At 33.2% G+C, this 15,652-nt stretch overlaps 2 protein-coding genes and 1 pseudogene across 2 annotated transcripts in view; all 3 read right to left on the reverse strand.

Annotated features, from left to right (window-relative positions):
* The window catches only part of LOC106299240 (probable inorganic phosphate transporter 1-9), an 8,281-nt gene extending 1,927 nt beyond the window's left edge, over positions 1-6,354 (reverse strand). The window contains exon 1 of the mRNA XM_013735360.1: positions 5,369-6,354. Within this exon, the coding sequence (XP_013590814.1) occupies positions 5,369-6,078 (710 nt within the window). The 5' untranslated portion in view covers positions 6,079-6,354. The remainder of the gene's footprint in view (positions 1-5,368) is intronic.
* Positions 6,355-7,472: 1,118 nt separating this feature from the next.
* On the reverse strand, positions 7,473-9,545 carry LOC106298162 (annotated as a pseudogene).
* A 1,756-nt stretch (positions 9,546-11,301) lies between these two features.
* On the reverse strand, positions 11,302-14,591 carry LOC106298163 (probable inorganic phosphate transporter 1-9). The gene is made up of 3 exons (XM_013734242.1): positions 13,906-14,591; positions 11,941-12,770; positions 11,302-11,393 (listed from the first exon to the last, which is right to left on the reverse strand). The coding sequence occupies exons 1-3, from the start codon at positions 14,589-14,591 to the stop codon at positions 11,302-11,304; spliced, it is 1,608 nt and encodes a 535-aa protein (XP_013589696.1).
* Positions 14,592-15,652: the final 1,061 nt, after the last annotated feature.

The following is a 15,652-nucleotide window of genomic DNA, read 5'->3' on the forward strand; positions in this document are numbered from 1 at the left end:
TAGGGTTTAGAGTTTATGGTTTAGGGTTTAGAATTTAGGGTTTAGGGTTTAGAGTTTAGGGTTTAGGGTTTAGAGTTGAGAAATGAGGTTTTGGGGATAAGATTTCAAATTTTGAAAAATAAAAAAATTAAAATTTTCAAAAGATATAATGCTATTTTGGTCATTTTAGTTTTTGAGTGCTATTTTTGTGATATAAACTTAGAAATGTGCTATTTTGGAGATTTGCCCTTATATTTTGATAGATTTTATACCATGATCATTACTGTTTTTTGTCTGTATTTGCCATATCCAGATTTGGGATTCAAGAACTTCATTTAATTTTGAAGAATTCTGTACAATTGAAATATTATTGTGTTTACTTTTCTATTCGTCCATCTTTACAGTGGTGGTTGTTATTTATTTAGTTAAAACTTTAGAATTTGAAGCAATGTAAAGCAGACATTTGATTCTTTTCATTTATATCTGTTTGTTTAAGTTATTTCATCACTTATGAAATATATGCGCAGTTCAAGAAGAAAGTAATAGAAAAATAAAGGAAAAAGGAGATTTAATAGTTTGAAATCAAAGAAAATTATACCAGACATTTAACGATGCAAAATGGAGAAGATACGGTTTATAATTTGAGTCGTGTTTCAAAAAGTGTTTAAACAAGCTCTATGCTTTGATTAAAATTGGATAACAAGAAAATGAGTGGTGAGAACGTCTCAATTGCATATGTTAAAAACGATTTATGTTTTTTTTTCATTGAAATTATCAATGTAGATATTAAGATAGTTATAAACATTTAAATTGGATAATTAAGTCATTTAATCATAGATAAGTGTATTTTTCTAAAAATCTAAAAACTGATGTAGATTTCAAAATATAATCTTATTGGAAGGTATTTTTTTCGAAATTTAACATAGATAAATATTTTCTAATATAATACTATTAGTCTCTAACTCTAAGTAAGAAAATAGTTTAAGAAGGATCTAAAAACAAATCTATATAAACTTTATGGTTTACAATTAAAGAGGTAATATTATAGTAATGAAGAAGTACATAAGCTTGAAAAAGCCAATAATAGTGGTGCCGGTACTTGCGTCGAAAATCTTTTTTTTTTTTTGACTAATTGCGTCGAAAATCTTTCCAACAGTTTTTGTAAGTTAGGTGAAAATCTTTATTGATGAATACGAGTATACGACAAATATAAGATGAATTTCAAGTTTCATAGAAGGTTAGGAAGCTAAGAATTTGTATAATCTATGGTTTGATGAAATCATTATTAGGATAACATTTAAATCCCACAGCAAAAAATAATAATATTGTTTTGTATTTAATGATTAATATATTTTTTTTTGAGAATGAAACAGATTAGGTTTATTATTGATTTCTCATATATGTTTAAAATAAAGACAGGAAAATTACTTAAAAATACACATACTATTTTTCATTTATACTATTAAAGCAGAATTTTTTTTAGGATTATGCCTCTGATTTTTCCAATTAATTATAAAATTGCTATTACCTTTTTGAAAATTTTAAATGGTTTTCGGCCATATTAATTGCGCCAGTCAGAAACAAGTATTTAAAAACGAATTTACAAGCCCATATCGGCAGTAAAAAATGTGAAATTTTCAAGCTCATTTCGATTTTATTAGAAACCCAATCATATTATAATCATTTTTACGTATACTTTAAAGATCAATACTAAAATCGATTTATGACATATATGCTATTTACATTGTATTAACACTTTAGCCATGCCAAAAATCTGAATATAATTTTTTATTATTACTTTCCGTTTCTTTTTTTTGGTAAGACCGTCGAAGAAACTGGATTATTTGTGGGTGGATTTCACGAATTTATAGACCGAAGCTCATTTAAATACTTGATTTTTATTGACAAAAAATTTAGAAAACTCATTTTAAAACAGTAAAACATAAAAATGGATTCAAATTTTTGTTTGTATTTCTTTTAATCTCCTTTTAAAATATTCTACAAACTGGATTATTTGTGGGTGGATTTCACGAATTTATAGACCGAAGCTCATTTAAATACTTGATTTTTATTGACAAAAAATTTAGAAAACTCATTTTAAAACAGTAAAACATAAAAATGGATTCAAATTTTTGTTTGTATTTCCTTTAATCACCTTTTAAAATATGCTACAAAAAAGATATTTGGGATTTAATAGTTTACAGCAAACTAAAAATATTAATACAAGGAACTCTTTTTAAAAACCAACTTTTCGGAATTACTTTGTATGACTATAAAACATCAACACTATTAAAGAATTAGTTATCAAATAACACATAAGGTTACAATTAACAAATATTTAATTTTCAAAATAAACAAATCCCGTGCTTTTAAAATGCGAGTCATTATATATATTATTATATTTATATCTCAATACATATCATCCTAAATATATAAAACAACTACTACACATATAACAAAAAAACAATTATAAAAATATAAATGTTATAAATATAATATGTTATAAAATAATATATTTAAGAAATAGATAATCCTGTGCTTTGAAAGCGAGGATCAAAATCTATTTTGCTAATAAAATACATGAACTATTTTGGATCCCCGTTTAATTCACGAACTAATTTTCGTTACCTATTAAATGCACAAACTTTTGAAATTCGCAGATTTTACACATCATTTTAGACGGCGTTAACTATATTTAAAGGAAGTGACGACGACGTTAGTGTTTAATTAACATATGTTTAAATTGTGAAAAGAAAATTCTTTAAAAATACACAAACTATATTTTATTTGCTAATAAAATACACGAACTATTTTGGATCCCCGTTTAATACACAAACTAATTTTTGTTTTCTATTAAATACACAAACTTTTGAAATTTTCAGATTTTACATATCAATTTAGACGATGTCAACTATGTTTAACAGAAGTGAAGACAATGTTAGTGTTTAATTGAGCATATGGTTAAACTATGAGAAAATTCCTTAAAAATCCTCCGATATATTATATTGTTAGCTTTCTTCTCAATTACGATTCCATAGTGTAAATTTTTTTTTTTGATGAAATTTCAAATTTTTGATCATAGTAGAAATAATATATGTATAACCTAATTCATAAAAATAAACTTATTTATCATAGTATAAATTAACCTTGAATCATTATCACTATTATCAAAGCGGAGAACAAGAATTAGAAATGCATAACACTAAATTAATTCCAAAATCAGAAACTCGTTTAAAATTACGTAGTTTTCTTCATCCTTTTTCACGACATGGAAATCGACTTCACTTCGAATTGATATAAAGGGAAACCAAAGTAAAGAAGAAGAAAAGAAACATAGTTTGGAGAATAAAAGAGGTTAGAACAGATTAGGGTGCCAAACTCAAATTGAAACTAACTCAAATTAATTTCAATTCGCTGAGGGTGATCGTTTTTTGACAGTTAAACCACTTGTTCAATTAAAACTAATGTTTTCTTCTGTTAAACATAGTTGACATTGTCTAAGTCGATATGTAAAATCTTCAAATTTAAAAAAATTGTGTATTTAATGAAAAACAAAAATTAGTTTGTGTATTAAACGGGGATCCAAAATAGTTCGTGTATTTTATTAGCAAATGAAACAATAGTTTGTGTATTTTTAAGAAATTTTATTTTCAAAATTTAAACATGTGTTAATTAAACACTCACGCCGTCTAAAACGATGCGTAAAATCTGCAAAATTTTAAAGTTTGTGTATTTAATAGGCAACGAAAATTAGTTCGTGTATTAAACGGAGATCCAAAATAGTTCATGTATTTTATTAGCAAATAAAAATTAGTTCGTGTATTTTTAAGGAATTTTCCCAATAAAGAATATCATACTTATAAGTATAGTTGGACAAGTGTTTAAGAAAAACTAACAGATTGCTAACAGGTTGGTTAATTAACATTATTGGATGAATTCTGCTTTATCGTTATCAAGATTTACTGTAGTTACTTAACTATACTTTAGTCAGTCAAAACAGATTAGGTTTATTATTGTGATAGATATCGCAGCTACATAAACCAAATGATTAGTCATACTTTATACTCCACGGAGGGTAAACGATCAATTTCTTCGACTTTATTTATGAAGCGAATATAATCGAAGTGGAAGAACTCGATAGGAAGAGAGGACATATATTAGTGGGAGATATTAAACTAGTTATAATAAAATAGAACTCTATTTCTTAGCTGGAGCTTACACCTGGGGCGAATAATCAATACATTCAATGCATACTAGAACCATATATTATACATATTAAAATGAGAATACTATGTGGATACGTTATCATGAGAGGTCGCTTAAAAGGTATATACCACTGTGTTGGGTATATCTCCCTACAAGTCAACTTTTAGTTCTTAGTAACAAACCACGAAGTTCCCACTCTTTACATAATCACATATTAATATTATTTTATGTTTATCATCGGAACAAAATCAGATCAAATTTAGGTTAAATTTCATGAACTCTTCTCTCACACAAGTTTCAGGTTCTCCAACATTATATGGTACGGAAACGTGGGTAGAACTTTTGCATAACACACGACTAAACTTTTTTACGATTTAATTTATAATTCTATACATTTTGGTGTCATGTTCGGTATCATGTTTGATATCTATCACTTTATGTCTTATTTTGATGTTATTTCTTTTGCTTTCATTTCTAGCAACTTTAATTTGGAGGCTGATTCTGTGGCAAAATCAGTTTTCGCTCAGTTTGTAAGAAACCCCTTTCACGGTGGATAGAACCCTTCTAGTTAATGCATTGTTTGTTTGTTCAAAAAAAAAAAATACATTTTGGTGTCATTAAAAATCTGAAATTATCCAAGGGATAATCACAAACAAAGACAAGGCAGTATATCCATTTGCATAACTATATGATAAAGAATATTGCTCGACTAAGAATCGAACGATCTAGTTTGTAACCGAAGTAATTCACAGCCAGTGACAATTGTTACCGTTAAAAAGAGTTATTTAAATATGGTTCATCTCTCTCGCGGTTATGTTATACTAATGGTTGGTTAGACTTTAATAACGTATAGAAACCTTTATGTATGTGGGCTAGGTAGGAAGTAAAGTCACACAAGATAGTGCATATGCTATTATCATATTCTATATTACGGTGATATAATAATAGATAAAAAATTAGCGAAAAAGACAGGAAATTAATTAGATTTTAAAAGGATCACGGCCAAGAAAAGAAAAAGAGAGACACACATAAGTAAGTATATAGATGATGATGTATAAGCAATAGAATATTTAATTTATTTTGTAATACGCGAATATTTGTATTTTTGCTTTTACGCCGGAAAATAATTAAAAATCTTGAGGAAAAAAAACAAAAAACTATAGAAGAGACTATTGAACGGAACCTGGCAGTTTCAGGCATAAGCATTCGCCAGTAGAACGTTAACGCGGCGGGAAGAGCACCAATCATCAGAATCAACCTCCAAGCAATATCCGATTCCCATGGAGCAAAAGTCTCCTCCCCCGCCGCTCTCATTTTCTCCAAACTCCCTTTTCCGGCGTTCTTGAACGCCTCACACACAGCCATCGTAACGGCAGAGCTCATCAAGATTCCTAGCCCCTGCATGGAGAACACGGCGGCGATAAATGTCCCACGCGACCGTTTATTAGCGAACTCCGACATGATCGTGGCGGAGAGAGGGTAGTCTCCACCAATCCCTAGCCCGAGGACGAATCTAAAGAAGCCAAGACTTGCTATGACGCAAGAACGGCGAGTCGTGCAGACGGAGAATCCACAGCCAAAGGAGCTTAAGACCATGATCATGAGACAAAGACCGTAGACTCGTCGGCGGCCGACACGGTCGCCTAAGTAGCCGAAGATGAGCTGACCTAAGGCGGTGCCGAGGAGAGCGATGGCGTAAGAAGTGGAGAGAACAGCGGTTCCGATGGAGTCTTTGTGGTAATAGATATGGCCGATCATTTTCATGATCGGAGCTATACAAAATAGATCGTAAGCGTCGGTGAATAGACCCATTCCGGCGACGATTATCGCCTTGAAATGGTACCACTGTATCCTCGCCACATCTAACGCCGATAACACTTTTAGCGCAGGCATCGTTAATGACTTTATTGTTTTAATAAAAGTTGTTTTTGTTTTTTCTTATTAGGTTTTGTGGAGTTCGTGGATACACAAACTGAGAACAATGGAAGTCTCTGTCCCTTAGCTATTAATGTCTGAAGAGTTTCTTGTTCAAAGAAGTCACCATGGAATATGCTTTTGTTTTTACTGTGAGGAACACAACACCTCCCCCTGGATCGAGTCCACTTTCTTTAGTTGACTTCCACTACCTTTGTAACTTCTGTTCTCACGATGGGCACAACACAAATTATATTTACGCGGGTATAATATGCTACTCATTCCTAAGAACTAATATGTAGTAATGAAAATATTATAAATCTACAAATTATATTTTCTAATAAATCAGAAACTATAGTTATAAGCTTTTATAAATTATAAGCATAAGAAAATATCAAATCCTAATAGATAGCAAGTTTAAAATATGTTTTACAAATAACCTTTATTATTAGCTAGAACCTATATGTTTATACATTTTCTAAATGAAAAATTGGTTTGAAAAATGAAGAGCATGACGTATATAGTTTGGATTATAGCTTAAAATAAAGTTTGTTTATCTGTTTCTTTTCGTCATAATGTGTGGCTTTTTGTCTGAGTTAATCCAAAGTTAATTAGAAAATAATGTGGGAAAATAGTAAAGTTGAGAAGAACCGTGTAATCAAACGAACACAATGAATTTGGTATGTTGTCTTGTTATGTTGTCTCACCAACCAATATGATAACGCGTATTTTAGAATAGTGGTGCCTATGGGTCTTGCTCTCGATCGATGACACATACTCTTTACAAAACAAAATATTCAAGAAATCAGTAACCTTTTACAATATTCAAAATATCAGTAACCAACTTGAAAATGATTACTATTTTATTGATGTTTTGTATCATTGTCCTGGTTATGTGAAGGGTGTGTCTAATGGGCCGTGAGGGGACGAGTTTGATCACGGTGTGGCTTCGGTTTGGTACCGATCAAGAAAGACATGAATTATGTCATAGTGAATAACTCTTCGGGTCCAAAATGGGGAGAAAAGGGTTTTAGGAGGATGAAGAGGAACACTAGTAATTCAAACCAAAATAAGTGATGTTCATATTTAATCATGTTTTAATATCACATAGCCTCAAAATTAGTTTTCCTATCATTCGTTTAAGGTGTTTGAAGACAATGTTACATATTGTACAAAAGTTTTTGTAATAAATAAAATTTTACCCTCATTCAAAAAATGGATAAGTCGAAAATTGATCAATAAAATGCTGATTAAGCTTTGACATTTACATACCACTTCGGTATGCACCCAACTTAAAAGTGAAAAATAAGTAAACATGAGAATGTGAGTATCAAACCATTAAAAGCAAGGAAAATTAGAGAAGAAATAACTTATTAGCAGACAACATCCTTGTCATCAATATCTTCCTCTTCGTTCTCTTCTAACGATCTTCCCATAGTTTCACGCGTGAAGAAATACGTCACCAACATTCCAGCGATACAAACGCCTCCAAGGATAAAGAACGCGATCCTAACGCGTTTGACGTCAGGGAAAACGTCTTTGTGCTCTTCGTCGCGTTTCGTGCCCCACAAGAAACCAACAGTCCCAGCAATAGCTCCAAGCTTCCCGGCAGCTCCTGAAATCCCATGGCAAGTTGACCTAAACCTAGCCGGAAAAAGCTCAGCTGGGATTATAAACGTTGTCGTATTAGGACCAAAGTTGCTAAAGAAGAATATCAGTCCGTACATAATAACAAAGCCTTTATTACTAGGCTTATTACGATCAGACTGATACCAACTGTACGGAATGCCAGCGACTAAGTAAACAACGGCCATACAGAAAAAACCCATTATCTGAATCTTGACACGACCGACTTTATCGATGAAATAAACGGTGAACCAGTAACCAGGGATGGTGGAGCACGCGGCTACGATGGCTGCGACCTTAGCCGCTTCGAAGGCAGAGTCGTAGACATTTGTCATATTGGCAGGTTTGTCGGATAAGTTGACGATTTGAGAGAGGAGGAGGTTGCTTGTGTAGAAAACCACGTCCACTAGGAACCAATTGGCTGAGGCTGCGAAGAGGTCACGGCCGTGGAGGATGAAGAAACGTCTAGAGAAGAGTTTGTAGGAGGAGTGAGAAGAAGTAGACGGTGGTGGGTGTGGTGTCTCAGATGATGAATCTTCAGCTACTTGAGATACTTTGTATATGGACATGACTTTTTGCATGTCTTTTTCTGCTTGAAAAGCATTCTTCTCAACTAATGCTGTATATCTGCATGCGACTTTAAAGTTTTAGTGATTGCCTTTTGATTTTATTATTTAGTAGAATTTTTTTTGAAAATTTTGTAAAGATCTATTACTCGTAATTCTTTGTAAACCATATAAAATGTAACATTTTTATTTTTTAGCTAGTGGAGAAGGTTAAAATATATAGTCAAACTTTTGTTAGAAGTTACGTAGCAACATAAAGCATTTATTCCGAGATAAACATTAAATTATTTAGTATGTTCTTATTCAACTTTTTTTTTTTAAAGAGAGAGAGTATTATGTCAAAGCTCAATAAAATGATAATCAATACCAACAATGAATAATTGAGATATCTATATAATATATTATGTCCTAGTTTATATAGTATGTGTGAGATTGGGTTAGAATATCAATTCTAATCACATTTCTTTAATTAAGAGTATATATTGCATATGAACAATAAAATATGGAAAATAATTTTAAAATATAATGATTTTTTTAAAGAGAAGCTATGATTGAACGTAATTAAACCTGGCGGTTTCAGGCATGCGCATCCGCCAGTAGAACGTTAAAGCGGCGGGAATAGCACCGATCATCAGAATCAGCTTCCATGCAATATCCGATTCCTCCGCTCTTATTTTCTCTGAACTACCCTCTCCGGCGTTCTTAAACGCCGCGCATACAGCCATCGTAACGGCGGAGCTCATCAAGATGCCTAGCCCCTGCATGGAGAACACGGCCGAGATAAAAGACCCACGCGTCTTTTTATTAGCGAACTCCGACATGATCGTGGCGGAGAGAGGGTAGTCTCCACCGATCCCTAGCCCGAGTACGAACCTAAAGAATCCAAGACTCGCCATGACGTCAAGACCGGCGAGTGGTGCAGACGGAGAACCCGCAGCCAAAGGAGCTTAAGACCATGATCATGAGACATATACCGTAGACTCTTCTGCGTCCGAGACGGTCGCCTAAATAGCCGACGAAGAGCTGGCCTAAGGCGGCGCCGAGGAGAGCTATGACGTAAAAGGTGGAGAGAAGTGGTGTACCGATTGAATCTGTCTTGTAATAGATTTCACTGAGCATGCTCAAGACCGGAGCTATACAGAAGAGGTCGTAAGCGTCGGTGAATAGACCCATTCCTGCGATGATTATGGCCTTGAAATGATACAATTGTATCCTCGTAGCATCTAACGCCGATAATACTCTTACCTCCGTCATCGTCGACTTTATTGTTTTAAAAAAAAACTATAGGGTTTTCTTTCTTCTTAGTTTTTAGAGATGTTCGAAAGATACACAAGCTGAGAACAATGGAAGTCTCTATTATAATTGTTGGAACCATCTTAAAGAAAAACACTTAATGAGCTGGCTAAAAATTGGAAAAATATGAATAGAGTTTTTATAAACCTAAGACCGGATCTGTGCACAATTCAATGAAACATCCATTTTCATCCTCAAAACTTTTAAAAAAATTATATACATATATGTAGGTTTCCAAATTATAAAAATATTTGTTTAGTAATATTTTTAAATGTTTAGCATTCCAAAAATCTCAATTCTACCCATGTAGAAACCTAATGATCAATTAAAAATTTAAATAAATATAAAGATATATGAAAAGGATAAATCTCTAAAATTGCTTCTAAATAATTATGAACCTTATAAATATTATTTTGAACAATTTTAAAGATTGCATTCAGATATTTTTATATTAATTGAATAATTTAAAAGATCGTTCATATTATTAATTTGTAATTATTTTTAATTGTTTTTATTTTGTGATTAAAGAGTCAGAATTTAAGATATAAAATAAAAATGTAGGCGAGTTTTTTATTCAAAGAAGGCACTGGATAGGCTTGTGTTTGAGAGCACGGGACACAACACCTCCCTCGATAGATTTTGTGTGACATTTTGACTGCACGGAACACAACACCTCCCTCGAGAGAGTTGACTGGTACAACCATTTGTTTTTGTTTTTGTTTCTGTAAATCGGATTATAGTCTCCATGGGCACTCTTTTCCACTGATAAAGAAAAAACTTATCCATGTTTATGAGGAGTGAGTTTGGAAAAATGAAGAAACAATATATTGATAAATTTTCTATTACAGCATTTTTTAGTTTATTTTCAAAAAAAAAAGTTTTTAAGGGAAAAATGACCAAAAGAAATTTTATTAAAGGGTAAATATACATTTATACTCTATGGTTTACTAATCTAGACTTAGGGTTTAAAGTTAAATGGTGGGGTTTCAAATTTAAAAAAAAAAAAAAAAAAAAAACAACTATTTTAATCATTTTCTTTTTTTTGAAGATTATTTTGGTGACAAAAACTTAAAAATAGCTATTTGAAAGAATTGTCCAAATATGTTTGACTTCTTGAATCCTTTAAATAGTACAAATTTCTTAAAATGTTATGTTACTCTTGATTTTTTTTTCTCTAAATGTGTCACAAATTAAAGTGATAATCCTCCTTTGTTATAATTTTCACTATGTCTCTTTATATGTATCCTTTTGAAAGAAGAAAATTTGAGTGATGTTAAGAATTTGTAGACGATTATGTCTAAACTTTGGAGAAAACAAGCGAGGATCCACCTGTCCCGGAAGGTTAAACGTGGTGGAGAAAGGACCTAGAGGGCAGAGCTGCTGCACTTGCATTCTGTACAAGCATCCTGAGAGCAGCATTAACCAAGCACCCAATTCAGGGTGCTTATTATTATTTTTTTTTTCTTTTTTTTTCTTTTCTCTGATTAAAAAGAAAAAAAAATTCAAAACCCACTAATCGCGAACCGCCACGTGTCAGTGGAGCTCGCAAACAGTTGAAAATCCTCTCCAACAGCAGCAGAAGCACTCCATTTTTCAAAAATGATGAGATCCACCCACTATTTTATTCTTATTTTTCTAAGCACCCTAACCTAAATACCATGGTTAATGCTGCTCTGAGTCACTTGGAATCACAATCTCGGGTGATACGTATGCATACTCAGTAACTTTTTACTATATTCAAGAAGTCAGTAGCCAGCTTGAATGAAGGATTACTATTTTCTTGAGGTTTTGTATCATTGTCTTGATTATGTGAATTGTGAAGGGTGTGTTTAATGGTCGTGAGGGGACGATTTTTATCACAGTGTACCTGCGGTTAGGTACGGATCAAGCAAGGACATGCATTAAGTCATAGGAAGAATTCTTGGAGACCAAAATGGGGAGAACAGGGTTTCATGAGGATGAAGAGGAACACATTAGTAAGCTAGAAGATTTATGTGGAATTAATAAGATGGCTTCTTTCCCAACATAAATTAAGTGATATTCATATTTAATCATATCACATAGCCTCAAAGTTAGTTTTCCTATCATTCTTTTTAAAGTATTTGAAAATTTAATCAATGTTACATATAGTGTAAAAAAGGTTTTGTTATAAATAAAATTCTAGATCATTTACATATACTACTTCGGTTATGGACCCAACTTAAATAAAAGAAGTAAACAAGAGAATGTGAGTAAACACCATTAAGAACCAAGGAAAATTAGTGAGGAAATATCAAAAAGACAATTGATTGTATTGTGATATCAAAGTCACTGTCGTCTTGGAAGTAAGCCATTAGCAGACGACATCCTTGTTAATTATCAATATCTTCCTCTTCGTTCTCTTCTAACGATCTTCCCATAGTTTCGCGCGTGAAGAAGTACGTCACCAACATTCCAGCGATACAAACGCCCCCAAGGATAAAAAACGCGATCCTAACGCGTTTCACGTCAGGGAAAACGTCTTTGTGCTCTTCGTCGCGTTTCGTGCCCCACAAGAAACCAACAGTCCCAGCAATAGCTCCAAGCTTCCCGAAAGCTCCCGAAATCCCATGGCATGTTGACCTAAACCTAGCCGGGAAAAGCTCAGCTGGGACAATAAACGTAGTCGTATTAGGACCAAAGTTGCTAAAGAAGAAGATCGATCCGTAGAGAATCATAAAGCCTTTATTATTAGTCTTCTCATGCAACCAATACCAGCTGTACGGAATGCCAGCGGCTAAGTAAACGACGGCCATAAAGAAAAACCCCATTATTTGAATCTTAACTCGACCGATTCTATCGATGAAATAAACCGTGAACCAGTAACCAGGGATGGTGGAGCACGCGGCTACGATGGCGGCGACCTTAGCTGCTTCGAAGGCAGAGTCATAGACATTTGCGGTACTGGAAGGTTTGTTGGATAAACTGACGATTTGAGAAAGGAGGAGGTTGCTTGTGTAGAAGACAACGTCCACTAGGAACCAATTGGCTGAGGCTGCGAAGAGGTCAAGGCCGTGGAGGCTGAAGAAACGGCGAGAGAAGAGTTTGTACGAACAAGTAGAAGTATGTGGTTCTTCTCGAAAATCTTCGTCTATTTCAGATATGGACATGACTTTTTGCATGTCTTTTTCTGCTTGGACAGCATTTTTCTCAACTAATGCTGTATACCTGCATGCAACTTTAAAATATTATTGACCTATAGATTTGAACATTTAGTAGGAAAATTGAAAAATTTGGTAAAGATTTATATAGGACAATTTTCCCATATAGTTTTCTTTTAAAGTTTTTGTCGCAAAAATAGTTTTCAATAAAGAAAATGACCAAAATAGTTTTTTTTTATTTTGAAAATCTTAACTCTAAACCCTAAGTCTAGATTAGTTAACCATATAGTATAAATGTATTTTTACTTTCTAATAAAACTTATTTTGTTTTTTTTTTCTCATTGAAGTTATTTTTGTGACAAAAACTTAAAATGGTTATCTTAGAAAATTTCTCATCTATATATTTGTCGTAATTCTTTCAAAATCATCTAATATATTTTTCCATTTTTTTTGTCAGTGGAACTGGAGAAGGTTAACATATAGTCCAACTTTTGTTAAAAGTTACGTAGCACTAAAACATATAGCGATTATTCGAGATTAACATATACTCCTTCCTTCCTTTTCATATTAATTGTTGTTGTGACATAATTTTTTTGGTTAACAAAATAATGCAGTTTTTTATTAATTTATTTCTTTTACTCCTAATTAAACTAAGATAAACAATAAATAATATATAATTCTAATGGCAAATAAAGATAAATTTAAATATTTAGCAATTTTTTTAATTTGCTTACAAAACTCTAAAATGACAATTAATTTAAAATGGAGGATATACTACTTAGTAGTTAGTACAACTAATTTAAAAGGAGGGAGTACTACTTAGTATGTTGTTCTTCAACTCTTCTTTTTAAATGATTTCTTCTTCAACTAATTTACAACAAAAAAACAATATAAAGAGAGTATTTTCTCAAAGCTCATTAAAATGTAACTAATAAACAATACCAAACAATGAATAATTGATATGTCTTCTATATAGTGTATATATTACGTCCTAGTTTATATAGTATGTGTGAGATTGGGTTAGAATATCAATTCTAATCAAATTTCTTTTTAAAAAGAGAGACATCCCTAGAGTATTATAGACTATGCATATATATGAACAATACAATATGGAAATAATTAAAAATATGAAGAAAAAAAAATATAAACTATAGAATAGATGATTTTTTTAATAGGAAATAGAAAAGATGATTGAACGTAACCTGGCTGTTTCAGGCATGCGCATTCGCCAGTAGAAGGTTAAAGCGGCGGGAATAGCACCGATCATCAGAATCAACCTCCACGCAATATCCGATTCCTCCGCTCTAGTTTTCTCTGAACTCCTTTCTCCGGCCTTCTTGAACGCCGAGCATACAGACATCGTAACGGCGGAGCTCATCAAGATTCCTAGCCCCTGCATGGAGAAGACGGCTGAGATAAAAGTCCCACGCGACCGTTTATTAGCGAACTCTGACATGATGGTGGCGGAGAGAGGGTAATCTCCACCGATACCGAGCCCGAGGAAGAATCTAAAGAAGCCAAGACTGGCCATGACGCAAGACCGGCGAGTGGTGCAGACGGAGAATCCGCAGCCGAAGGAGCTTAAGACCATGATCATGAGACATATACCGTAGACTCGTCTGCGTCCGAGGCGGTCGCCTAAGTAGCCGACGAAGAGCTGACCTAAGGCGGCGCCGAGGAGAGCGATGGCGTAGAAAGTGGAGAGAAGTGGTGTTCCGACTGAATCTTTCTTGTAATAGATTTGGCTGAGCATTTTTAAGACGGGAGCTATACAGAAAAGATCGTAAGCGTCGGTGAAGAGACTCATTCCGGCGATGACTATGGCCTTGAAATGGTATAACTGTATCCTCGCCACATCTAACGCCGATAACACTCTTGGCGCCGGCATCGTCGACTTTATTTCTTTTTACTTTTTTTTTTTTGAGGTGTCGAAGATACACAAACTGAGAACAATGGAAGTCTCTGTCTCTGTTATAATTGTTGGAAACATCTTTTTTTTTTTATAAACTTAATGAGCTGACTAGAAAATTGGAATTATATGAAAAGACTTGTTTATCAACCTAATGATCAATTACAAATTTTGAATAAATATAAAGATTAGTAAAAATGTATAAATCTTTAAACTTGCTTCTAAATAATTCTGAAACTTTTTAAAATTTTGAAGCAATTTTAAAGATTGCACTCAGATAATTAAAAAAACAGCAATTGAACAATTTTGAAGATCAATTATACTATTATTTTTTAACTATTTTTGTGATTTTTTTGTTGGATCAGATAATTTTGTGATTATGAGTCAGAATTTTAAGTTATAGAAAACAATGCCGGCGAGTTATTTAGAGATTTAAAGAAAGCATGGATAGGCTTTTTGTATTTGACTGAACGAGACACATCACCTCCCTCAATAGATTTTTATTAACATTTTTTCAACCATCTCAAGTTATAAGAGATTTTCAAAGTTATTAGGTTTTTTTTTTGATAATCCAGTATCCGGCCACTTTGCGTGATCGACTAGCCCACCGGGCCGAAGCCCAAGCCATTACAGGATTTTTAAGCGTCCACTTAAGGGTCCCTGGTTACGCGAAGTGGTCTGGAGGGCGAGAGGCAGCCCATGTAAATACCCCTCGTGGCCGGGGCTCGAAGTCGGGTGGCGGGCACCTCAGCCGAGGTTCCTTTACCACCAGACTACGAGGCCCGGTTAAACCTCCTTCAATAGTTCACTTGAACAACCTTTTGTTTTGTAAATCGGATTATGAAATCTCAATAGGTGTACACCATTTTCCACTTTCTGTTCTCACGACGTGCACAACACAAAAAGGAGGTTGAAGATTCGTTTTATAGAACTTTATAGAGGAAATATGAATGTAAAAATTCAAGGAACGGATATAAAATTTCCTATTAACAAGTATTTATTGGTACAGATGTACGAAATATATTTGTTTATGACAATTA

This window comes from Brassica oleracea, chromosome C6, assembly GCF_000695525.1.
Source record: "Brassica oleracea var. oleracea cultivar TO1000 chromosome C6, BOL, whole genome shotgun sequence".
In the NCBI taxonomy this organism is placed as follows: Eukaryota; Viridiplantae; Streptophyta; class Magnoliopsida; order Brassicales; family Brassicaceae; genus Brassica; species Brassica oleracea.

Excerpts from the sequence above, each read along its gene's own strand:
- LOC106298163 (XM_013734242.1), bottom strand. The coding sequence starts at position 14,591 with ATGCCGGCGCCAAGAGTGTTATCGGCGTTAGATGTGGCGAGGATACAG. Across the intron at positions 12,771-13,905 it reads CGCATGCCTGAAACAGCCAG|GTATACAGCATTAGTTGAGA; the intron begins GTTACGTTCAAT and ends AGTTGCATGCAG. Across the intron at positions 11,394-11,940 it reads CGAAGAGGAAGATATTGATA|ATAATCAAGACAATGATACA; the intron begins ATTAACAAGGAT and ends TTCACAATTCAC.